Source organism: Gallinula chloropus (genome assembly GCF_964237585.1).
Source record: "Gallinula chloropus genome assembly, chromosome: 14".
NCBI lineage: Eukaryota > Metazoa > Chordata > Aves > Gruiformes > Rallidae > Gallinula > Gallinula chloropus.
The window spans coordinates 3617954-3642393 of NC_140099.1; the positions used below are offsets into that span (position 1 = coordinate 3617954).

The window sequence follows — 24440 nt, forward strand, 5'->3', positions numbered from 1 at the left end:
TAGTGATTGATCAGGATTGATGACAATTTGCTATTTTGGTTTTTGTGAATTAATAACGTTTTCTTGGTTAGAAAGTGGTCATAATTGAGAGACTCTCCTTAGCTGACTCGGATAGACTTCTGCAGGCTGTTTGCTAATATCGATTCAGGGCAGTGTTGTTTGCACAGGACTTGAATGATGATAAAAAAATAAATCAAAGGCTTACTATTTTTAATCTTGTAAATATTAAAAAATAAATGTTTTCTATTCACCTCCCCTCATCATTTAAAATTTAATGCTTTTAATCTCTTCCAACTGCTAAGGAAGGGGAGGGAATGTGCACAGTGCAATGGGAAGCAACATTGGCCTTTCCATTTTTGATTGCCAGTTAAGAAGGTTTTTATCATGAGCCCCTGCTGTGTTTTGATGTTGTGATGAGCATGGGCACCAGCAGCAAATCCAGCAGCAGACCCAAGTGGGTCACCATCCTTGTTCCTGAGCTTCCCTCATGGGCTGTTCCTTTGCCAGGCTTAGCTCTGGGGTGGGGCATCCTAACAAAGCCAATCTCCCCACAGCTTTGTGTGACTCCTCCGATGCCTAACAAGCCATGGGAGTATTACAAATGCATTTGCATTACCACTGTGAGCAGCCAATTTATTTTGTGATGCCCACAACATTCCCAAGAGCAGCCACTGCTGCCGGTGGATCCCTGCTTGTGGGCCACCTTCATTACGTACAGCTGCACCTAGTGCTAAGGCTGTGGGCATCCTAGCAGGTAGGATTTGCACAAAAACTGGGGAAATAGGTCTGTTCTATTACCTCACACCCCTCCTAACAGTTAGCCCAGAGCAAAGGGCTGCTGAGCATAATTACCATGTAGATCTACTTTTGCAACCACAAAAAAAGGGGGAGATGTTACAAAACTGAGATGATTAATTCAGAGAGCTCTGGATGCTCCTGTTATTGCTTCTTGGAGCAGAACACCAGACATTTAGTAACAAGGTGCAGCATGACTTGCAGGTATAAAACTGAGTTTCTACACTAGACTTCTCACCCCCCACTCCCCCCAAACCTTACCTCTGCAAGACTGCAGCACCAGTTGCAATGCACCAATAACTTTGGGTTTCTACCATGGGGAAAAAAAACTTCTGACAGTTCACTGGGATCATATGAATTGATTTCCATAGGCTTCACCAAGAGCAGACAGAGCTTTAGCATTAACACACGTGGAGTTTTCTGTCTCTGCCCAAAGCAGAATCGGTTTTGTCAAATCAAGAAATGATCTGTAACAGTTTCACAGCGTTTTGCACTGATTTTATTCCTGCATCCCCCTCTCTGAGCAGGTTTTTGCCATGTCTTTGTACAGAAAGACTCCTCACCAGTTAAATACCATAAGCCTGTAAAATGCTAAATAAAACTCCCTGCAAGAAGATTTCTTTTCCGTGCAAGTACAAATCTATTGTTTTAGAGCACACGCTTCACAGATGCAGCAATACCCAAACATGCTGGTTCAGCATGTGATGACCATACAAATCCTAGATTTACCTTCCTCTGAAGGCTGTTTTTTGGGCTGCCTTCTACAGCCAAGGAACAGCGCCTGTAGGAAAGTATTAAATAGTACATGAAGGGCAAGAAAAACTTTGCAGGGAAGTTTGCATGAATCCCACCAGTTTCAGTTAAAAATAAACCCCAGCCTGTCACTTCCAACTTCATGATGGCTGATTGACTGCGTCTTTTTTAATTGCCAGCTAGTTGCTGTGATTAGCAAGCTGCCTCACTGTATATGTCCCATGCAAAAGAAGTCTGGAGGAGCAGTTATGAGAGCAGCTGATTTACATATATGCCAGAGGAGGGGGGATGCTGGAAAGCACCTGAAATAAGATGAATCCCCCTATCAATTGCACTTTTCAGCAACTTGCTGAAAGGCAAAAATTTTCCATGTTTAGGAAGGAACATATATTATTAATTTTTTTCCTCATATTTTTGCTTCTCAATTTTCACAGCCCTTAATTTGTTTCTCTTCCTAAAGATAACAAAAACATAGTATGGTTTTCCAATGAGTTAATGTTAAAAAAAAAAAAGGAGCATAGTGTAAGCAGTTATAAAGGTCTCTGATTCTCTTAACCCCATTAATTAAACAGTCAGTGATCTTCTGAACTTTGGGACCTCCCCATAGACGTTTAGGTGAATTTTAGATTATTAGTACTCCACAAAGCTGTCTCAGCTGCCAAAAATTTTTGAATAGTGCTTCCTATCTAAATATTTCCATCAGTCGTTGCACCTCCAGAGCAGAGGGACGTACCTCTCCGTGCTCTGTCAGTACATAGCACTTTTGGAAACAGTCCATTGTGCTCTGCTTTTTATTATGGACAGCACTCCTGTTACCACAGGAACAGACTTTGGCTTTTTCTGAGAGCCCAAAACACTTGACACTTCTTTAAAAATGTGAAAATAGAGACCTGAGCAACTAGCAGATGACAGCAGCAAAGAACAGCCATTTCTAAGCAGGATATTTCTGCTGGTCAGCTGAAATGTAGCATTTTTTTTTAAGATTCACTTTGCTTTCCCATTCTTGCCTATTGCTTGCCCCTCAGCGTGCAGACATCAAGTTTTCCTTTTCTGTGTCCCTGACCTTCTCAGAGCATCCTGGCACCTCAGCATGTAACTTCTGTGTTCTGATTCTGTCTCCCTTCATGGGCTGCCATTGTAAAGAATTTCCATCTCCATCATGTGTCTAAGGCAAATCCATTTTTAAATGGAACAGTTGTTGGTAGTTCAGGCCAACTCAATTATGAATGAACCCCATCCTTCTCCCAAGCTCTATTAGCCCTCTTGCTCAAAAAGGCTACAGTAGAAATGTAAATGGATTAACTGAATCATGCATGTTTTTCATGTGTTATTAATTACCCTTGTTTCCATTTATTAAAGGACTTAGCCAATAACCTCAAGATGTTCTGTGAAAGTACATGAATAATAATTTACAAGCTCATCACAGCCATGCATTAATATACCAAACAGATGCCTGGCTGATCTGCACAAACCATCAGCCATAACTTAAAGCATTTGTCAGAAAGTTCGAGTCAAGGCGCTGTTTGCCCTGTGGTTCCATCAGTAATGTGTCCCATGAAGAGCTTCTTCCCAGGCCAGTTGTGCTGAAATTCAGTCCAGCATGTCAAATAGCTGCTAACAGGGTAGATAAGGACTCTGCTGAGACAGAGCTTTGACCTTGCAAGATCCCCAACAGCCTTCTTTAACCTTGCTAACCTTGTGGGCAGATGCTCTTGCTCAGTGGATGAGCCCTGCCCCATGGGTGGAACATCTGTAGGCATCCTCTACATCTAAGGTGGGTTCCAGACTGTAAGAGTCAGTCTCCCATAAGTGCCTTGGACAAGGGCTTTCTGTGAGAAGGTGTCAGATGAACTGGTGTCTCATGTGGGAAGCTTAGGGTTAGATAGATTTACAGACACCAGGAAAAAAAATCAATCCAGAGAAGAAATAAAGAGGATGCTTTAGGAAAAGTCTCAGAGGTCAGAAGGACCTCTGGGAAGCAAGAGCAGCATCTGAGATGAAAAGTAATAGAGCCAGAGGAGGAGATTTGTACTTCTGTCTGGTGTCTCCCTGCATCCTTGCAGCAGCCTTTCTCCTGTACCAGCTGGTATTTTGTTAATTGTATGTGCACAGGGAGTGGTAGAAAGGATACAAACAGTGTGTAAACAGGGTGCAGCGTAGTCGCAAGTGGGAAAATACAGAATCATCAATGTTATTGACTGCAAAGATGTGTTATTTGTGTGGGTACAGGGTTTTCTTACTAGCCTCAGAGAGGAAGAGGAGACAAATCAACTGGGCTGACTCCAAGTTTACATGAGGAGGTAATTTCTGATCACTCTTAAAGCTAGATTTGCCAAAGTATACAGTGCTGAGGATTAGAAGCTAATTTGTTTGGCTCTGGAGCAATGAGATAAGCTAAGGCTGCAAAAACAGCATGCTCAGCCCCTAAGGAGCATCCTGTGTTAGTGCCTAAACACATGGATAGGAACATAAAACAGCACTGATGAGCTTTACAGAGATCCACATCTAGAAGAGAGGTAGTGGCTGTGATACAGGTATTAGGAAAGATCACCAAGAATCACATGGAAAAAAAATTAAAAGACTTTTTCCCCAAGGACAGACTAAACACCAGGACACAATACAATGATACCCGAAACTAGGATATAGCCAGATCGTTAAAATCCTCCCCAGCAGAGCCTCAGCTTATTGCCATGAAAGCCCAGGGATTGATTTAATGCAGCCAACATGTAAATGGGAAGGAAATGGCTCTTCACCACACCATCTGTTTATCTTATCCCTATAACCCCACTAGTTAACTCTTTTGTGCCGTCTCTTCCTCTTGCTGATACCCTTCAGGAATAAATACCAAGCTCTGTAGAGTCACCATGAGTTCCTCAGCCACATCTTCTGAGGTTAGAAAAAACATCTAATGGTCCCTTTGGAGACAGGCAGAGCTCTTCAGAGCTCTTTGTTCTCTCTGGGTGTTTGTCACATAGGCAACCCGCTGGTTTTGCCTACAAGAAACGCTGATAGGATTATCATTAGCAACTTCGTTTCTGCACAAGTAACCTTCAGGGAACAGCGTGTTTCTCTTTGTGGAGAAGTTTCCTATGGCTAATGCAGTATTTCCATGTTGTTGTAGAAAGCTCACTAGTTGGTGGATAAACGTCCCACTGGCTGTGGGGGATTTTCCTTGACTTTCTGCCCTGGAAAGGAAGGTCTCTTCACTGCAGCAGGCTTGGGTGCAAGGAAGAATTAGCAACATAGTTGAGATGAGGTCTGTGCTCTCTCAAATCTTTTTTCATTTCGTTATGCCATAAATAGAAGGGCCCTGCTCTGCTGACACTTAAAGATGCCTCTAAAAAACTGTTATCCCTTCATTTTCTTGAGCCAATGGCAGCTCTGTACCAGCCCTTTTTGGCTAAAGGGAGATGCTTGGGTGAAAGCAGCACATCCTTTCCATAGTATACTGCTTCTTGACTGGGTGCTCTTCCATCTTTGCATGCTTATGTCTTGGGCCTTTTTTTTCACCTCAGGGGGTTCCTCCCCACTGAAGCACTGGCTATGATCATATTAAGGGCAATTACTCTATGTTTTCAACAGCCAGCAGTCCTTACTCACACGCTGCCAATGGAGACCTCTCAACTGGGAAAATTTTAGCTCTTGCTGGGTGAGATGTTTCACTTGAAGAATCCCAGGGATACTTGTTAAGGTTATTTCACAGAGCTTTCTATAGTTAAATGAAGTACATATTAAAACTTTAAATAATCTTTTGGTCTTTTTTCCTCTTAAATTGGGTTTTCCCAGTGGTTTCACTGAGTTAATTTGTGTCTGATGCAGTGGGCTGTCCCTGTCTTTCAGTCCGTGAATGATCTGCCAGAGATATTCATCTTTTCCGTGTCCTGATTTCAATTTAAAAATAAGAAATTGTCAGGTTCAGCCTTCTCTGATACAGCAGTAGGCTGTATTTATGGGTCAAGAAGGAAAAGAAGAAACTGCAAGGTAACTTTAGCACGGCTGGCTGGCTGGAAACAGAACCATGGTGCAGTGTGAGTTTGGGCTTGAAAGCAGATGAGCCAGATTAGAGCAGAACTAAAGTGAGCCTGACTAATGCTGCCTTTCTGTTGGGGAATGCTACTATGCTACCGGTGGGGTCTTTGTGCCCATCTTTGTGGTGTGCCTAGCCTTGCCCTCACTTTTACTCCCATGAGCACTTGAAAGATCAGACCTTTGTCTGGGATCTAGAAACAAATAGGAAATGAGCAAATGACTTCCCAGCCACCAGCCTAAATCTGCTCCGTTCAGGAATACTACAGTAGTTTTTAAGTAGCTTGAACCTGGAGTCAGCGCCTTTCCCCACCAAACTGGTCTCTACTATGAGACCTGGTTCAGGGGAGGAATGTCTGACAGGGACATTTTACCTCTCTGGTTTGTAATGTGGAAAGCTACAAGAAGTTTAGAAGCTTTGGCTCTTCAAGGAAGGAATACAGAGTTGTAAAGGTTCCAGACTGTCCCTTTCATTTGGGTCTGCTGTTCATATGTTCTGCCCTTTAAAATTACTTCTTCATTTCTGACTCACCATAAACAAAACTGATGGTGTTCTACATCACATGGCACTGGAAGTGCATTGTTTTAATTGAAGCTCCTGTTAGAAAAGCTTTTCAATAAATTAACAAAACCTTGAAAACAATGAAGTGAACAAAGAGAGTAGCTGGTAGCAGGTTCTGTATAAAACCAAAGTTTCTGAAAGCCAGGTAGAATGTCCTCAGTGTCAGAAGTAAGGCTGATAGCAAGGAGTGTTATCTTTTGTTAGGCCAGTTGATACAGCTGGAAAAAAAACCCAACAAGCTTTCAGTTGCAAAACATTTTTTCAGGTCTGAAGACTTCAGATTCAATTTCAGGCCCTTTATAGTCTGGTACAGTAATATTTAAGAAAAAACCACAACATAATGATTCCAATTAATTTAAATTTCCTCTGAAAGTGGAGAGGAAAGAATAGCTCATTTTGGGAACAATTTGTAATGCTTTTGCTGATGTATTGCTTTGTAAATGGAGAGTTCTCTCTCAGACGTTTATTGAGACCATTTGGTCTTCAGGCAGAAACCCGTAAGAGGCAAAAGCAGAGAACAAACCACGAATCCAGCAAATCCTCTGGGCCCCTGTTCTGTGTGGCTTTGTGCTGGGGATAGGCAGGAGCACTGGGTCTGTCACAAGTAGAGCTGGCCAGAAGCCAAAAGTTACATTTTTGATATTTTCCATTAGGATAAAAGTAAAACCTCCTGAAAATTTTCACTAAACAGAGATAGTGCTGCCCATCTTTCTACCGCTCTTCCATCAGAAAACTGAGCAGCAGTAAAGTTGTCTGGGACTGGATTTAATTTCAGCAATTAACTGCAATTACAGTTGAGCCTTTCCAGTTGTTTGAAATCCAGACCTATATTTCCCAGACTGGACAATAATGAAAAGGGAAAAACAATTATATTAATAGTTTTATTTTATGTCGATAAATAACTTTGTATGTATATGTTTCATCTTTTTGCGCTCTGGCTTTTCCTGCTATGGGGACTCTGGGCTGGAAACCTTAGATTCATCACTCGTTCATCTACTAAGTAGCTCAGTGACCCTGGGCAAGTTATATGTGACCTGGTTTTGGCATCTGGCAAAAGAGGCAGCAACATGAATCCTGCTGGTAGATCAGTAGATCAGTACTTCATATTATTGTTATTATTGTTGTTGTTGTTGTTATTATTGTTGTTGTTATTATTATTATCATTGTTATTATTATTATTGTTATTATTGATGATTGATTTTCTGTTCCAAGTTAAATCAGGCTGAAGAGCAGCTTGAAAAGTCTTGTGGTGCATTTCCCCATCCCAGAGAGCACCGGTTTTGTAGCCTGCCCTGAGCTCAAACCGTCCCTGCTGTCATCTGAAGGCTTTGAACTATCTTTCCCTATTTATGCTCAGAAGCATATCACTCTTAGGAGGCACTGTGCTGGGCAAAGCAAAGGCTGCTTTCTCTAAGGAGTTTCCTTTTTTAATCATCTGTCAGAAAATGCACAGACTGTAACTCATCTGCACCGCAGCAAAGCCTGGATCAGTTGTCAGCTCTGCTTACTGACATTTCATTACAGCAGTGCCAATAGTGGCTATTGATCCAGTGGCCGATGTAAGTTTGCAAGGACCAGACGTGCCCGATCTAGTTGGAAACCATCCTTTTGAAGGGGCACTGTCTGGAAGTGAGCACACCACCCACCATGGGAAGCAATGGGAAGCTCCCATCAACTGCCCATCCGTAGGGTTCCTAAGGTGATGTGCTGGTAGGGCTAGTGGTGGCCACATCTCTTAGTGCACCACTTGGTAGTATGAGTCACCAGCCTTTTTGCATCAATGTCCTAACAGTCATGGGATGGGTTTGTTGTGGTTGGTGGAGGCCTTTGCTGGGATTCTCTTCCACATTCAGTGGAAAACTTGAGCTTGGGTTTTTAGTCTTCTGCAGGGCAAAGCTTTCCCAGGGGTGAGACATCCACCATGGGCCCTGCAAGTACCTCAGCTTCCCTTCTTGCAGGATCTCCTTGCTATGCAGAGCAAGAAACATCTGCAAGATGGAAGGAAAGTAAGTTCAGCAGGTGTTAAAAATGTGGTTTTCTGTACCAGGCAAAGAAGTAGGAGAAATACCTCCCCTGCACTTTGCTCCCTCTTGTAACTACTTCAGTAAGGAAGAGAAGGGGAAGAGAGAAGAGTACGTGATACTCTCCATCAGCAAGAAGGAGGGACTGGTAAGAGGCAGAGGGCAGAGGGAACCATTCAGTTTGTTCACCCACCAAATGACCAACCCAGGCTAGACTTGTTTACATGGGAGAGTTGTTATGGAGTAAAGGAAGGCATGAGTTTAAATCCCTAAGTGGATAAACCTAACTAGCGAGAGGGAACAAGGGTCCCCATGAGACACTACTCAGTAGTAGTTCTCCCCAGTTAGGCCCTGATTCAATAAACCATTTCAGCTCTTCAGCCCAATTTAGTCCTTTTGTTGAGTTCATTTTAGGATTTAGGGTCTTGAAGAGGGATTAGGAGTCTAAAACAGTGTTTCATTGCCCTGGGTTGTGATGGGAGCCCCATAGGTGCAACTGTTTCCCTTTGGATCCTCTGTAGATCTGAGGCTACACAAATCAGTGCTCCTCTCTGCAATGGACTGACCCCAAACAAGGCCACCAGCGATAGACCCTGGTTGAAAAATACCATAAATCCATAAATGAAGTAGCCTTTCTGGTTTATTGCTTTAAATAATTTTGCATGTGGAATGCTGTTTCACTGTCTTTGGTAGTACTGGAGAACTAGGTCTGGATCTGGCTGTTCTGCAGCTCACTAAGGCATCTGCTCTTTGGTTAAAGCAATGCAAACAGAAAACAGTGAGGGCAAAGCAGCAGCAGAAGTGATCAGGCTTATTTAAAAAGCTCACCATTTCCAAAGGTGAGCAGCAGCTTCTTCAGCATCCCTTTCTAAGCAGAAACACAGAGCCCAGCAGGCATCATTAGCCTTACAGCTAAGCCTGCAGCAGCAGCACATCCCTGCATTGTTTTCCCCAGGCTACAAAGAGAAGGAGACCTCTGTAAGTGCTGAATGTATGGGCTGGAGGTGCTCAGGTCAGGGTGACTGGGAGAATGAAGCAACTCCTGATTCAGGAAACTGAGCTGCTCCCTGAAAATGCTGTTGTGGATGGTGCAAATGTCAGCGACTGCGGACAGAGTAAGGGGCTTTGGCATGTCTTTTGGCAACCTGACTCAGCAGCCTCAAAGCTCAGCACGTGCTTAGTTGCACAGGAAGTCACACTATATTGAAAAATCAGTGCCTGACACTCGAGGTGACCCAACTGGTCCTACCTTGCAGAGTAGGTGTCAATGCTACCCTTAGTCGAGGTTTGACCGATGCATCAGGGCATCAGGAAAGGGCTTCATTGTACGTGTGCACTGCCCTAGATATCTCAGTGCAGCCCTGCCCTGGGCTCTTAATCTGAATTGAAATCCTGAGAATATCTATGTGTGGGTTTTTATGACTTTTTTTTTTTTAATGAACTGTCTCAGTTTTGGCAAAAGGCCAAAAAAGTGGCCTCTCTCTCTCTGCAGTTGGCCACGGAGCCTCGTCAGTTGTAAATAGCAATGATAGAGGGGTTTCTAATTAATTGCGAAAGTGAGGGCAGTGTTATTACCCTCCTTTACACAGGGAGACATGGAGACATGAGCAGACAGTGTGATTTGCAGAAGACCTCCCACTTGGGCAGAGGTCAGGCCAGCAGAGTAATCCATCCTCCTGAATCCCAGCCTGCTGCAGCGTGTGTTGGGCTGTGCTGCTCTCAGGATGTGACAAATGTGAGCTGGATCTCTGCCTGCTTCTCTTCTCTTTCTTCTTCAACCCTGACACGTTTTAAAGTAAAGCAGGATGGCTTCAGATCCCTACCAAGCCTGAAGTAGATGGGACAAACTCTCAACCCCTCTCTTCTTAATATGCATGCTTGTTCGCAAATGCAGATCAGCCTAATTGACTGTCAGCAGGCACAGATGTCTCTCTGCGAGGGTAGTCGGGTGCCGTGCAAATTGATTGCAAACACAAAATGGAACCAGATTAAAATTTGACCTACAGTAACCAACTTCTGAAACACAGAGCAAGCAGTAATGAGGTGATGGAAGTTCTGGGCTCTCGGAAATCAGTTATTGGTTGTTGTTGGGTCCTTCTGAAAGGTCTCTTCCTCCCTACATGTCTCACTTTTTCTTTAGAGTTGTGGGCAATCTGTGGGACACAGATCTTTATTAAGCCAAGATGAAAGGATTAACCCCTTTCTTGTGCATAAAATGCTATTAAGTTTCCCTTAAAAGGGCTTTGTCAACATCATGGAAATAATTCTTCTTTCCTTGAAGTGGCATAACTTTGTTACTTGGATTGGAAAGCATCACATCTCTTACAAGTCAATTCTATAATCACTTAGGAGGAAAGTACATGAATACAGTTTCTCCAAAGCAAAATTAAAATGTGCTTGGTAGCAAGCTTTTGCTTTTGCATGCTCCTGTGCCTGTGAAGTCAGGATCAATGGAAATTTGCAGAAAGGCTATTATTTACTGTTTCTTTCAAGCAGCCAGCAGACTAACCTACAAAAATCTTCTTTTCCTCCAAAATCCAGCATGAAAGACTGTTTAGTGAAACATTCCTATCCAAGAGATTAACTAATTGCCCAGCAGTCAGTCATTTTCACTGCACAGCCAAGGATAGCAATTCCTTTTGCACATGCAGATGGAGCAATGTTTTAACACAAAACAGTTCCTGGGACAGGAGGATTAAGGCGAATTTACTGGAGAGCAATTAAAAAAGTTGTTAGAGCAATTTGTTTTTGAGGCTGAGTTGCACATCAAAGGAAAGCTATCTGAGGAGTGTACAGAGCAGAAGAACAATAAACCCATCATTTCAGGCCATCTATTCTGCATCTTCAGAGTGCAGATTAATAAAGAGAGCCACGAGGACATGGAGATTTACAGGGGTAAATTAGGTGAAGCAGCCTAAATGCAGTTTGCATTTGGAAAGATGTACTCTGGCTTGAAGTCTCTGTTGGCTCTTGCTTCTTGTGGCTTCAGCTCCCTCCTGTTTCTGCCAGGTTTCTTGTCACTGTCATATTTAGTGGAGAGGTTCTGACCATGCTTCTGGGTTGCAGAGACTCCTGCCAGCACAGGACACCACGTTCAGAGGCTGTTCTCATGCATGAGCCATACCCAAAAGCTGTTAATGGCAGCTGGGTCAGAGTCAGTGCTCCTTGCTGGCCCTTTGTTGGTGCTTACTGGTCTTGCTGGCTTGGTCTTCTCATCCTAGCTCTTTGCTCCTACTGCCTTACCATGCCCTGACCTATGGAGGAGGTATTACTTCGAACTCCCTCTTGGGGATAAGAGCTGGAATTGCATCTCATGAATGATGCTGCCATCGCCCTCTCTGTTTTGGAAGGGGAGTAAAACTGCAACCAAACAGTTTTTCTATGCAGGAACCCAGTCCAGGCACGGTGAGTCCATCCACAGCGCATGGCAGCAGCTTCTTACATCCATCCTAAAGGAAGGTTTGAATTAGCACCAGCTGTTGAGGCTTCTCTGGCTCTCTCTGAGGCTCACAGGCTGGACTTTCAAAGGAAATGAATGGCCTGTGGCTCTTCTAGCAGGCTGAACTGCATTTCACAGCTCTGCTAACTGGGGTCACAGGGCTCCAGCTTCTGCCTAATTGAAAACAGGGCATCTTGTGTGAGGTTGTTTCCTATTCACTCATTTGTCCATTCTTTCCACAGTTGAACTTTTAAAATTTAAGCACAAATGAAGATTTGTTAACATCTTACAAGTGGTTTGGGGCTTTAAAAAAATATTTAATATCTGAAAAATAAGATTTAAAACCATTTTGATGTCAAGCATTAATAGTGTACCTACTTCAGCTTTGTAGCAAGCCTGTTTACCAAAGGTTACACATGAGAAATTGGGCTTAGCTGGCCTAGTTTTCAGAATATCAAAAAAAAAGGGTCCCATATCTGCCCTATTTTGACAACTGAAGGGTCCTCTAGAGGACTAGTCCTCGAGGACTGAGGAATGAAGCATCATAGACTCACCTGAGCACAACAAAGCAATGGCTTGGGAAGGGTTTGCTGGTGATGACAGTCCTTAGCAGCACATGATGCCAGCCGTGGGACCTTATTAATGTTGATAAATATGTAAAGGGTGAGCATCAGGAGGATGGAGCCAGGCTCTTCACAGACGTTCAGAATGCACCTGGCTGTGTTCCTGTGTGATTTATTCTGGGTGATCCTGCTCTGGCAGGGGGGTTGGACTACATGATTTTTTGAGGTCCCTTCCAACTCCTGATGTTCTGTGATTCTGTGGTTCTATGATTCTGTGAAAGATCTGAGCAGGATCCATCCTGCAACATCTGGGAGTGGGATGAGATTTGCAGGACAAAAGGGTGGTTATACATGAGCAGCTACAGCCATGCCAGGTGGGATCCCATTTCCTGAGAGCTGTAGGGACCTGGGCGCATTTCCCCATCAACTGCTGGACCAATTTCCTGGGTAGCATGGTAAGAACAAGGGGGCTTTGCCCTCTCTGTTAGTGGTTATTCTGATTGCTCTGTGCAGGCAAAATGTCTGTTTTTTTCCCAGGCTCTCACTTGGACCTGCCAGTCTGGCATGGTCTTCTGTGCAGTTGTCGCTCATCCTCCCTCTGCAGCTTTTAAAATAATAGTGTTTATCTGGAAGGACTGGCTGGTCTCTGAGGCTGGGTGGGGAATGCATCCCCAGCTGGGAACTGGCAATACCCCAGCATGCTGGAAGGAGTAAAAATAGCATCAGACGAAGGGTATAATACACACATGGAGAGAAGAAAGCTTCACATGAAGGCTTTTTACACCATCTGCAGCAAACCCTGACATTTGCACCACTAGAAGCAGGGGTTTGGGTACATCTTAGGTGGAGAACAGCTGCATCCAGGCTGTGTGTATAGACTGGAGACAAACAGGCATTGTAAGGTACAGCTTGTCTGGCCTGTTTTAACATCTAGCTGCAGGTGAAATGACTCACACCCTCCAAGCACCTTTTTGTCTCTCCAGACTGTGCAGGGCTCCTGGAGGGTGGTGAGTTCAGGGGCAGGCATAAGCTTTGGAGGTGGACTTTGTTCTGAGGGTCTGTGTGTTGGTGGAAATTGGGTGTGTTTTGTAGTTTGTTCTTAGGAGCAGAAAAACTGGCACACTTGCCTGAGCACAGCATGGGCTGGGGGATCCTGTGTCTAAATCCCAGGTCTGACACAAATTCGCCTTTCTCATTAGCATGAGAAAAATGGCAATTACTTTTCTGCACTCTGAGATGGAAAAATTAATAGTATTTTTCCCAAACATCTTTACAAAAATATGTATTATGTTGTTCAGCCTAGGTATGCATTAAGCTTTCCTTATTACTTTCAGTAGTATTTGTAGATGTGATTTGCAGTTGTATCATCAAAAATTGGTGCTGCTGGGAAGGGGAACGGTGAGTAGTTGCCTTCAGTGTCACAGCATTGAATTAAGGTGCCTTCTAGAATGTTCCTGTATTAAATGGGAAAGGGGATGTGGACAACTATATTGGATTGTGAGTAACCAGATGTGAGGGAGATAGGGCTCCTACAAGACATTAATATAGACAAGATAGTTACCTTTGGAACAAATCCCAACCACCACCCACATTCACATATCCCATGTTTTAATGAGTGTGACCTGTCAGTTACTGATTGCAGCCCCCATCCAGCTTCATGGCATAGTTCCTTCTTCACCTCTACATGGATGTATGTGGCTGTGGGGGCTGAAATGTGTTTGCTCTCTGTTCTAGTTTTTGGCAGGGCAGAAGCACTCGGTGAGCTGAGTCAAGCCCATTCTCATAGGACAGGGTCTCCACTGGCTGGAGAACATCAGCATCCTTTGCCCACCAGCCACATTTGAAGGATGCCTCAGCTTGGGCACCCAGAGTTTATTAAGTACTGTGAAAATGTTTATGTTGATGGCCTTGTGTGGCTTTCCCTCTCTCTCACTCCATGCACAGGCCCTGTATTCATTGCCATGACAGCTGTGTGCCCTTTTGCTATACGGTTCTACATGTCTGTGAGTCTCCGTGGTGAGGGGCAGGCATGCATGTATGGAATGCCACCAACAGCACGGTGTGTCCTAGGAACAAGACAGGACCATCTCTGCTCAAACATATGGCACTTCTATGAACTGACTGTAATTCTTCAAGGCTTTTACCATTTCTTTAATCCATTCATGTCCCTTCCTTGGAGTCACCTACGAAGGGATCTTTGTGAATGGAGCAAGGTCGTGGAGGGAGGATTTTTGCAGTATTGGTACAAAAAAAGACAGCAGACAAAGGGTGCATTTCAAAGCATCTGGAAAGGCCTCAACTTTACTGATTAATTCTGCAGTAGATGGGAGAACTTGTGTGTGTCTCAGCCTTGAGCTGGTTCTCTGACCTCTCATTGCCGCTGCCCTCACCTGCACTTGGTTGCAGGTGCCTCACAGGAACTGCTCCAGCAGTAATGTACCCATTGCCAGTACCTTTGGTAAGGTCCCTCTTTGGAATTGGGGAATTGAGTTGGCAGTCAAGGTGAGCTACCTCTCAGTACGGAGGGGAGGGAAAGGAAGGTGCAGGTTAAGATCAAATGGGGAATCTCCAGATGCTGTGGTCTCCTCTGCGCCTGCCTTGTAGATCACCCAGGGCTGGCCATCAGTTAACTTCTCTTAACCTTTGCCAGCTCAGTACTTAACGTCACCTTCATTCCTTTTCCTTTCCAAAATAAATAGATTAAAAACAAGAAAAACAGGAACCTGGTCTCCTGAGACAGGATTTGTGTCACACGTTGCAGTCTTTCACAATCCCATCCCTACAGGAAATGAAATCCTACACCAAATCTCCATCACATTAATGAATTTAGCACTTGCAGTGAGACAGGGATACTTTACTCCTCAAGATGTGCTATACACACAGTTAATTCAGTTTCTTCTGATTAACTCCTTTGGGGTTTGTGTCTATTCCTGGGACATACGTTTGGACAGGCCTGTGTGTGCCCTCTCTGAAAAGGGTCAGGGACAACTGAAATAGCTCATCCAATTTAAGATTTCAAAATAAGCCTTTCCCAATTTGCTGAAGAATGTCAGATTGCATGAGGTGTTTTTCTGTTCTTATTTATAGAGAAAAATAGCCAGTAATAGATATTAGACATTAATAGAATTAAGTCTTTATGTAAACACATTTAATCCTGTTCTGTCTTAGGTTAAACCACTGTAGAAGTGGATTAAATCCAACCACTTGAAAAAATTCCTAATATGGAAAAATGAAAAACAACTATTACTGTTAGAATTCACATCTCATTTTCCCCCAGTTCTTTGTCTGCACAAGAGGATCTTTCCTTTGTTTTACTTGCACATATTCTAACGATACCAAGTAGTCCTGACCAAGGCTGTACTGGGCATAGTGCTGCCATGGTTGAGTGGGGATGACTGGAAGAGGGGAGAGTCTCTATGGGGTTGAAATGGTTTTGTTATGGTGGCAGAGTAGTTCAGTGGGTAAACAAGGACCAAGAGCCACTGGTCCCCTCTGCAGGAGCACATTCAGCTTCCCCCAGACTGTTGGCCACATGCTGAGGCATGGCAGAGCTTGGGCTCAGACCCCCGGGCTGCTGGGCTCAGCTCATCCAGGTGGCCTCTGGCCAGGTTGTTCTGAGGGGAAAAACCCCATAGTGATTTCCTGGCATTCAGAAGGGCCCACTTCAGGAGTGAGAGGTACAGGTGGTATCAAATTAGCAAAGTCTTGGCTTTTCTTCTGCAGGAGGCAGCAGCAGTAGTTATGGGCAGTTATATTCTGTGCAGGGAAATAACATCTGGCTGCAGGAGTTTTGAACTGAAAGGGAAAAAGGGAGGAATGAAATAACAAGAGGCTGCTGGAAGCAAAGAGAGATGAGGGTAGTTTTCTGTGAAGCACAAGTATTTGGAAAGGGAATAAAAGGCTGGTGCTGCAGTCTCTGTTGTTACCATTCTGGCCTTCATACTGCTGGGGCAGAAGTAACCCAAGTTACCTTGTGCCTCTCCCAGCTGTGGATTCAGTGCTGCACTGGCTGGGAGCACTGACAGGCTGTAGGCAGCTGCCTGATTTGCAGCATCCTCAGCTGCCTCCGGATGCCACCTGCCAGGCAGAAGTTGGATGGAGGAGAGGAAGGTGCTCAAGCTCTGCACATGGTCATGGCCACGGAGCAGGGAAACATTGAGTAGAGGATGCTTTCCCCACCCAAGATGTTTTCAGGGACCCAGCCGCTCTGCAGCAGGGCAGAGCAGCACATCTAGATGGGGAGACCAGTGGTGGAATGGGCCATCTTCTCTGAGACTCTTCTTTGGGACACATCCTTGCTTTCAGCATTGCATCATCTGCCAGAGGTGCCATGCTGCCCTTCAGGGAAAGAAAAGCACAACTCACCTTCCAGATCTTCATTTAGAGAGCGTAGCTTCAATTAAATGTAATTACTTAATTTTGAATCAAGGGCAATTTCCTTTGTATTTATTTGCTGTCCCCAGTGGCTTGTCCGAGAGAGAGTTGCTCCGTGGGGGGGGGTAGGCACTAATGAAGGGGAGCTTCCAAATGAGTGTATGCACTGCTGCATCTAGGTCAGAGGAGTCAGAATCTTCCATGTTTCTCTCTTGTTTATGGTTTGGTTTGGTTTTGTTAAACTGGGCTTCTAATAAACATGTTAACTTTCCAAATTATTATAAGCAGCTGCATCTATCAGCAGCACACAAGGACGTATTTACTCCATTTGAAAGCTCTCTAATGAAGCTTTGAAGTCCAGCTCATCCCAGATTCATGCAGGGAAGGAGCTGTAGCCATTGTGGTGCTCCTCTGCTGACTTCTGAAGATGTGAGACTTGAAAGCAACTATTTCTTTGCAGATAGGACAGGCGTGAGAAGCCTTTTTGTGCAGCGTAAATAGATACTGGAAAATAGATACTTCAAAACCTACATCTGATTGTCACTGAGTTTTGTGTGTTGCAGGTGCCTTGTTTTACCTTTCTCACCAACACTATCCCTGCACAGTCCATATTTGCATTTAATCACGTGCTACTTTTTGCTTTAGTCTTCTCATCTAGATAACCAGTTTCCCTATCCTGCCTCAGTACCACATTCAAAAAACCCTGGATGAACCTAAAATAACCCCAAAGTCATGGATAGCATGCATAAAATCCTTGCACAGCTTGAGGCTCAGCTGCCTTTTTCTGCAGAGGCCTGAGAGATGCTGCAGGGCGAAATAACTGCAGCATTAAACTGCATGGCATCAGGAAACTCTGGATATTGCAAGGTTTTATAATCACACACCCCTTTTACGGTGCTTTTCCATGGTGCTTCCAGTGCACCTACATATATTAGACATATAAACTCTCCAGGAAATGCTTATGTTGCTGCATGAACCTAATTGCACCCTCCAGCCACTCCTACAAAACTAGCAATAAGCAAAGCTAAAAATTATTGAGTACATTTGTATCTTCCAGTCTCTGGAAGGGTATGTACATTGAATTAAACTTAAAGCTGGGCAGTCTCCACTGAATTGCTGTTTCCTTTTGATCTGTGCTAAAGATTGCGGTGGAGCAGGTATGAGTGTGAGTAATGGGAAGGTAGGTATCACAGTATTTGGGTTCTTGCTTGCTTGCTTTCTTCTCTTTAGTTTCTTTCCTTCTCTTGGCATTGGGATATTTTTAGTTCTTCAAGGCTCTATCTGCTGCATCAAAGATAAAGGTGAAATCTACTTTTAATCAATACTTCTAAGAAAGTGTGTGTGTGTGTGTATGTGAAGTGGCATATATCTGAGGTTACTGTGTCTCAATCCACTCCATTTGAATTCACTGCATGAAATTAAGGGAGAAAGGGAGGAGAAATGGCTGTTCCCTCAATACTGTTCCCTGATCTCCCAGTAACATTTGCCATGTGCAGTGTCCTTTGGGTACTGACTGTGTCATGGATTTATCCCCTATAGATCATCTTCCGGAAGATCAGCGATGTCAAGAAGGAGGAAGAAGAGCGCCTACGCCAGAAGAACGAGGTGACACTGAGCATCCCCGTGGACCACCCTGTGCGGAAGCTCTTCCAGAAATTCAAGCAGCAAAAGGAGATGCGTAATCAAGGCTCAACCCACATTGACCCAGAAAGGAACCAGCTTCAGGTGGAAAGCCGGAGTGTGCAGAACGGGGCCTCCATCACAGGCACCAGCGTGGTCACCGTGTCTCAGATCACCCCCATCCAGACGTCCCTGGCTTACATGAAAAGCAGCGAGGCCGTGAAGCAGAACAATAGGGATGCGATGGAGCTCAAGCCAAATGGAAATGGGGACCAAAAGTGTCTGAAAGTAAACAGTCCCATGCGGATGAAGAATGGGAATGGGAAAGGCTGGCTTCGACTGAAGAACACAATGGGCACCCACGAAGAGAAGAAGGAGGACTGGAACAACGTCACGAAGGCTGAGTCCATGGGGTTGTTGTCCGATGACCCCAAGTGCAATGACTCAGAGAACGGTGTAAATAAGAACCCACTGAGGAAAACAGACTCTTGTGACAGTGGAATAACAAAAAGTGACCTTCGCTTGGATAAAGCTGGTGAGACTCGCAGCCCCCTGGAGCACAGCCCCATTCAGGCTGATGCTAGGCATCCTTTCTACCCTATTCCTGAGCAGGCCTTACAAACCACGCTGCAGGAAGTCAAGCACGAACTCAAAGAAGATATCCAGCTGCTAAGCAGTAGGATGGCTGCCCTTGAGAAGCAGGTGGCAGAAATTTTAAAAATATTGTCTGAAAAGAACATACCCCAGCTCTCTTCCCCTCAGTCTCATTTATCACCCCAGCGGCCCCCCCCAATTCCCTGTCAGGATATTTTTAGTGTTTCAAGGCCTGCATCACCTGAATCAGAAAAAGATGAAATCCACTTTTAGCATATACCTATGTGTATATATGTATACAGTATATATGCAGAGGTGTATATATACCTTTATACATATATATGTGTGTGTATACGGTAAATATATATACATATATATTTTCACTTGCATCCAATATGACTTGAACACACCAAGGATTTTGATATGTAAATATTGCATGTCCAGCTGGATTCTGGCCTGCCAAAGAAAACAATTATTAACATAGATATTGCTTGTATAATATGCAGTTGACTGCATGCACACTTTACATTTATTTATAACCTCTATTATGTAATAAAAGAATGACTTTTGTTTAACAAAGGCAATGTACTATTTAAAGAATCAGGGTCTAACCTGCCAATATTGCCATGACAGATTTGATCTCAGGCTGGGCGAATTGAGCTTTTATTTCCTCACTGTCTTTTCTGCCGATATAAACAGTAGATGAACATGAGATGGAGGACGCAGTCAGCCTCCAGTTAGCATTGTTTCCTGGTATCATTCCATTACAATATACTGTATATTTGGTGATGAACTCCCCTACTCCTCCTAAAGGGAGGGCTCAGCTCAGTGACCAGGGAAGGGCACCATGTCCGGTGCTGGCGTGGATCACTGGATTTATTCGTGTGGGTGTTGTGCATGCACAGCCTTTTCTTTCAAGTATCCTCCTGCTCTTTTAACATCGTAAGTAAGAAATAATAATGGTGATTTATGTAACAAAATGAAACTAATAGAAACTCAGCTGCACTCCCTGTGTGTTTGGGGGTAACTTCTTTCTTGAAAGCCTCCTTTTACTGATGCCATTTTTACTGAACTGTTTGAGTAACATTATGTAGATTCTCTTTGCAGCACTCAGCAATGGTGTCCGGTTCTGTCAGTATCTTCATTAGGATGTCCCGTTTCTGCAGGGTTGAGGTCGCTCTCCCATGTCCCCCTCATTGCCCCTGGCAGAAAAACTTTGCATGAGGTCTGAGCAAGGGAGAGAACAATTGTGGTTCAGCTCATCAGGAACCATGTGAGCAGGTTTGAAAGCCTGAAGTTAAAAGGCTGCAGTTAATCCCCCTCCACTCTTTTTCCTGAGGACGTTTATCAGTCCGCAGCTGCTTTTGAGAAAGAGAGAAAATAGCTGGTCACGGTGAAATTCCTTTTAGTCCAAGGAACCTGGATGATAATGTTTGAATGAGAGAGCGATGGGCGCGTTGGGAAGATGACGTCCTCCCTAGAGCACTGCCCGCTGCTCTTGCCTTGGACTTGTGGAAGGTTTTGGTGCTTGGAGGGGGCAAGCTTGTGGTGTCGGTACAGCCAGTTGTTACACGTACTGAGGCCCTTAGGTCTGTGTCAGATGCTCTGACTCTCTTCTTAGCTGGCTTCCATCTCCCAGTCTTGAACCATGCTCAGAACCCACCTCCACCACCTGGGCACTGCCCCCTCCATGCAGTGCTGCTGGCTCGGCAGGGCTGCAGCAGAGCAATCTCATGCACCGGATCTTATTTGCTCTCCTGTTTGGAGCTGAGATTTTGGAGTCTGCCTGGGTCTGCACCTGAGAGTGGTGGAGTTTTTCTGCCTCCACATTTGCACTGGTTGAGAACCCAGACACACAAGATGCACAGAGGAAATGGCCATTGCAGCTTCAGAGCTGTTCAGTGGTACAGCTTGAGGCCAGCACAGCAGAGTGCAAGAGCTCCTTCAGAGAAGGATTTATTTCATTTCCCTTCCACACTTAAATTGCTTCCTGCATCAAGATTCTGTGTTTTCTAAAGTGCCTGGAGTAAAACATATATGTACCACAAGGCATCATTATCAATCAGGTATGTAAAAGACTTGTTTATAATTAGTGGGCAGCCTTAGCAGTCACCAATACCAGATACATTATTTAACATTAGGAAACTAAATTAAACTCACTTGCTTCCTGAAAAACTAAATCAAAACCCCAAAACGACCACGACCTGATGAACCAAAGCAAGCCATCATTTGCAGTAGTGGCAATTAGGAACCTGCATCTTAGGGTGAACATATCTTTCACTGCAAAATCCAAACCTATAAATCCTCAAAAGTTCATAATGAAGCCAAAGAAGTCATTGCTTCTCTTGTGTCAGTTCGTGAAGGCTTGGGGGGGGGTATTTCTCATTTGCTGTTCCTTTCTGGCCCTCTTCTCCATTTCCTTTCTTTAGGAAATCAGTAGACAAACAGATGGAGAATAAAAAGCCACCAGAAGGGACAGCTCTTCCCAAAGCCTGATGGTTGGCCTGCCTGCTCACTACAGTTTTTCACAGCTGCAATTGTGTTTGGCGGTTGCTGGTCTAACACAAGTTCAAATCTGTAACTGGACAACCATGCTTTGGTCTGCAAGGACACACTGTACTTGCTAGACAGTGGGACCTTCAAGGTCCTACCCTAAATTCTGCCTTGTGACTCTGAAGGAATTGGGGCATTATAGGGTTATGGAGTTACAGAGCTGTTGCAGGCTTCTGGGGTATATGCAGACCTCATAGGTACCACTTAAGTGCCAAGCTTTGAAGATAGGATCATGCCTGCCTGGCTTGGATTGCTGGTTAAGACAAAAACACAGCAGCTGCCCAGAGGTGCCCAGTGAACAGCTGGTTTCTGCAGGCTGGTTGAAGAGCAGATTTTGGTAAAGTTCCTTGAATCCATGAATCTGCTGTGACATGATGCTGCAGGGTCATGGGGGTGATTTTGTTAGAAAGCTTTAGCCTTAATGGCATTCCTCTGCCTTTGTGAAGGACTTTGTTTCTTTCTCTGTACCTGATATTAATGCTAGATAGAACTGCATGGCATGCAAAGGGGTCTCTGTTTAGGTTTATCTTGCAAATCAGGTGTAACTTTGTTCCACTTTACAATGAGAGAACATGTAACAAGATTAACCTGACCTTGAAAATTATTTGAGCCTGGAATATCTATCAGAGTTCAACTGCAACTTGACTGGTTAGAATGTGTAGTGGCCAAAAGGTATAAATAACACAAAATAGGAAGTTAATGAGACAAATACGGTGTTTCTAGGTCCACTTCTAGTGCTGCTTTGATATTCTGATATTGTCCATTGCAAGTTCAGTGGAACCAGCTTGCACCTTGTCTGAGGCAGTAGCTTGATGGGTATCTTGCAAACATTGATAAATGTGTAGATCATTGTGTAGCTCCAGGCCTGGAGGTTGGTGTCCCTGCCTGTGGCTGGGGGTTGGAGCTCTGTGATCCTTGGGGTCCCTGCCAACCCAAACCGGATGGAGGCTCAATGTGCGGAATTGACTCTGGTGGCTGTTGCTCTGAAAAATGTGGCTTGTACCATTTTGAAGCACTTTGCCTCTTAGCATGTCATGACAGGAGTGTTACACGTTGTTTCACGGGGCTGTTACTGGGCAGTGGTTCAGCTTTCCCATCCCTTTGTGGTTGTGCATGATGCGATCAAGCGTGCTGCTGACTGGGGCATTCCTTTTCTGTTCAAGAAGCATGAATCTTGTAGTTCAGGCTTGACTGAAAGCAACCACCTCTAGTCATAAGTGCAATAAGGACATAAACATGACTCTTCCACCTAAGCCAGTGCTCAAGCAGCTGCCTGCTGCATGGAGGGAGCTCTGGGCCGCATGCTTCCCTTTCCTTTAAGAGCTGTAGAGCTGTACAGATGTTCCTGCCACAGGCTGGGAACAGTGTTCTTAGCACTTACCCTGTGCTCTGTGTGTTCAAAGCATTTTACCTGCACACAAGTGGATTTTATCTTTCTGGACTTTGGGATAGGAGTAAAATGTGTACAGAATAGTAAACACTTTCCAAAGCAAATGAACTAGGGTACCTTTAATGGCTTCTAATTTTTTTTTTGGTGTAATACTACATATACAAGATAGAACAGCCCTTCAGGAAATAAATGACAAAAATTAATTGTTCTAGTGAAGATTCGGGTCTCCTGAGTTTGTATCTGTAAATCCATTTTTTTTTCTGTCTTTCTGTCTTTGCCAGGGGACAGGGGTTAGAGCAGAGCTGGCTGGAAGTGACAAACTTAAGCTTTGCCCATTTTTCTTTTCCCTGTTCTGCAGAAGTAGCACCCAATGATCTCTTGAGGTGCCCTTCAAACCCTGTAATCCTGTGAGTCTGTGAACTGTGGGGACTCGATGCTGCTGGCACCCGAGCGTGGGCTCATTGCTAGATTCATATTCAGCCTTCATTTGCTACCACATGGAAAGCAGCCCTGTTACACGGGTGTGAAGTGAAGGTTGAATCTGGTGAGCGTATTGGACCTTAACACATATTCTGGATCCCAGAATGGCAGCTGCAGGAAGCAGTGTTTGCAAGCTGTGAGCAGCCACTGTGGAAGTAACTGAGACTTGTAGAGACGTCATCATTTGCATGGGTCAGAAAACAGATGTTGTGCTCATGAAATAGCTTGAAGGCTTTTCAGGGAAAAAAAAAAAAGACACTCTGAATTGGAAGGGAAAATAAAAAGTCAAAGGATTAATACGGAGTTTGGGAGTGAGATGGTAGAAGGATATATTATAATGAATGGCTCTTTTTTTGCTTGGATTTTGAGCATTTAGAAAACACAAACCTATCTTTTTTGGATGTCAGAACTGGACAGATTGTTAGAGAAAATAAATATTATTTCCTAAGTGAGGTGGCATCAAAGTGATACCTTTTTTTAAAAAAAAGCTTTCAAATACCATTTTCCTACAGAAGAGCATTTTAACAGGTGTGGTTATCATTGTTTTTAATAGCCTGTAAAGGCTGTATGCATGTGTTTGACATTTGCATACGTTTTAATGTATGTAAAGGCTTTTTCCAGTTCTTTTCTTTTGTACCAGAATTTGAGTGTGTTGACGTGTATCTTCAGGACTGTTTATATTGCTTTATAGTCCTTCTTCTAACATACTTGTTAGAGAGGGTTTGAGAAGTGGATTCCTTTGGAGAAAGGCATCTCCTCATGGCAGCTGGGGCTCATCAACTCTCCCATCCCAAGCTACAGTGAGAGCTGTGAGCACTCAACAGCAGTAGTTTGCATTTTTCTTGGCACTTCTGGATCTGCTCTGATTTCCTTCAGGGAATTTAAGGAAGGAAATAGAATAGTTGGCACTATCATTTTTCCTTTACCTCTGTCTGTGCCACCAGAGCAGTGCTTTCCTGTGGAGCCTACAGAAAAGAAAAGATCCAGCTAGATTTTCACATCTGGGAATAGATTTTTGTAACTTTCCCCTTTTTTTGGTACAAGCAGATAACATACTCTCTGCATTTTTTTGCTGTTTTTAATATGCTATAGCACATTTCAGAATTAAATACATTCTTAAAGTGAAGTGCTGAATAGAGCTAAACCAGACAAGAAGTCCCTGTTATTTCTGGCAGAAAAGCAGCAAATTTTCTTACTGACATAAAGAATATTGTGCAGAGATCAGCTTTGTTATACCTAACAAATGACAAACAAAATAAAATCATCCTTA

General features: G+C 44.0%; 1 protein-coding gene across 1 annotated transcript in view; it reads left to right on the forward strand.

The window, feature by feature from the left end:
* The window catches only part of KCNH5 (potassium voltage-gated channel subfamily H member 5), a gene marked incomplete at its 3' end in the record, with an annotated part of 151145 nt that extends 132125 nt beyond the window's left edge, over positions 1–19020 (forward strand). Inside the window, exon 11 of the mRNA XM_084270540.1 lies at positions 18073–19020. Within this exon, the coding sequence (XP_084126666.1) occupies positions 18073–19020 (948 nt within the window). The remainder of the gene's footprint in view (positions 1–18072) is intronic.
* Positions 19021–24440: the final 5420 nt, after the last annotated feature.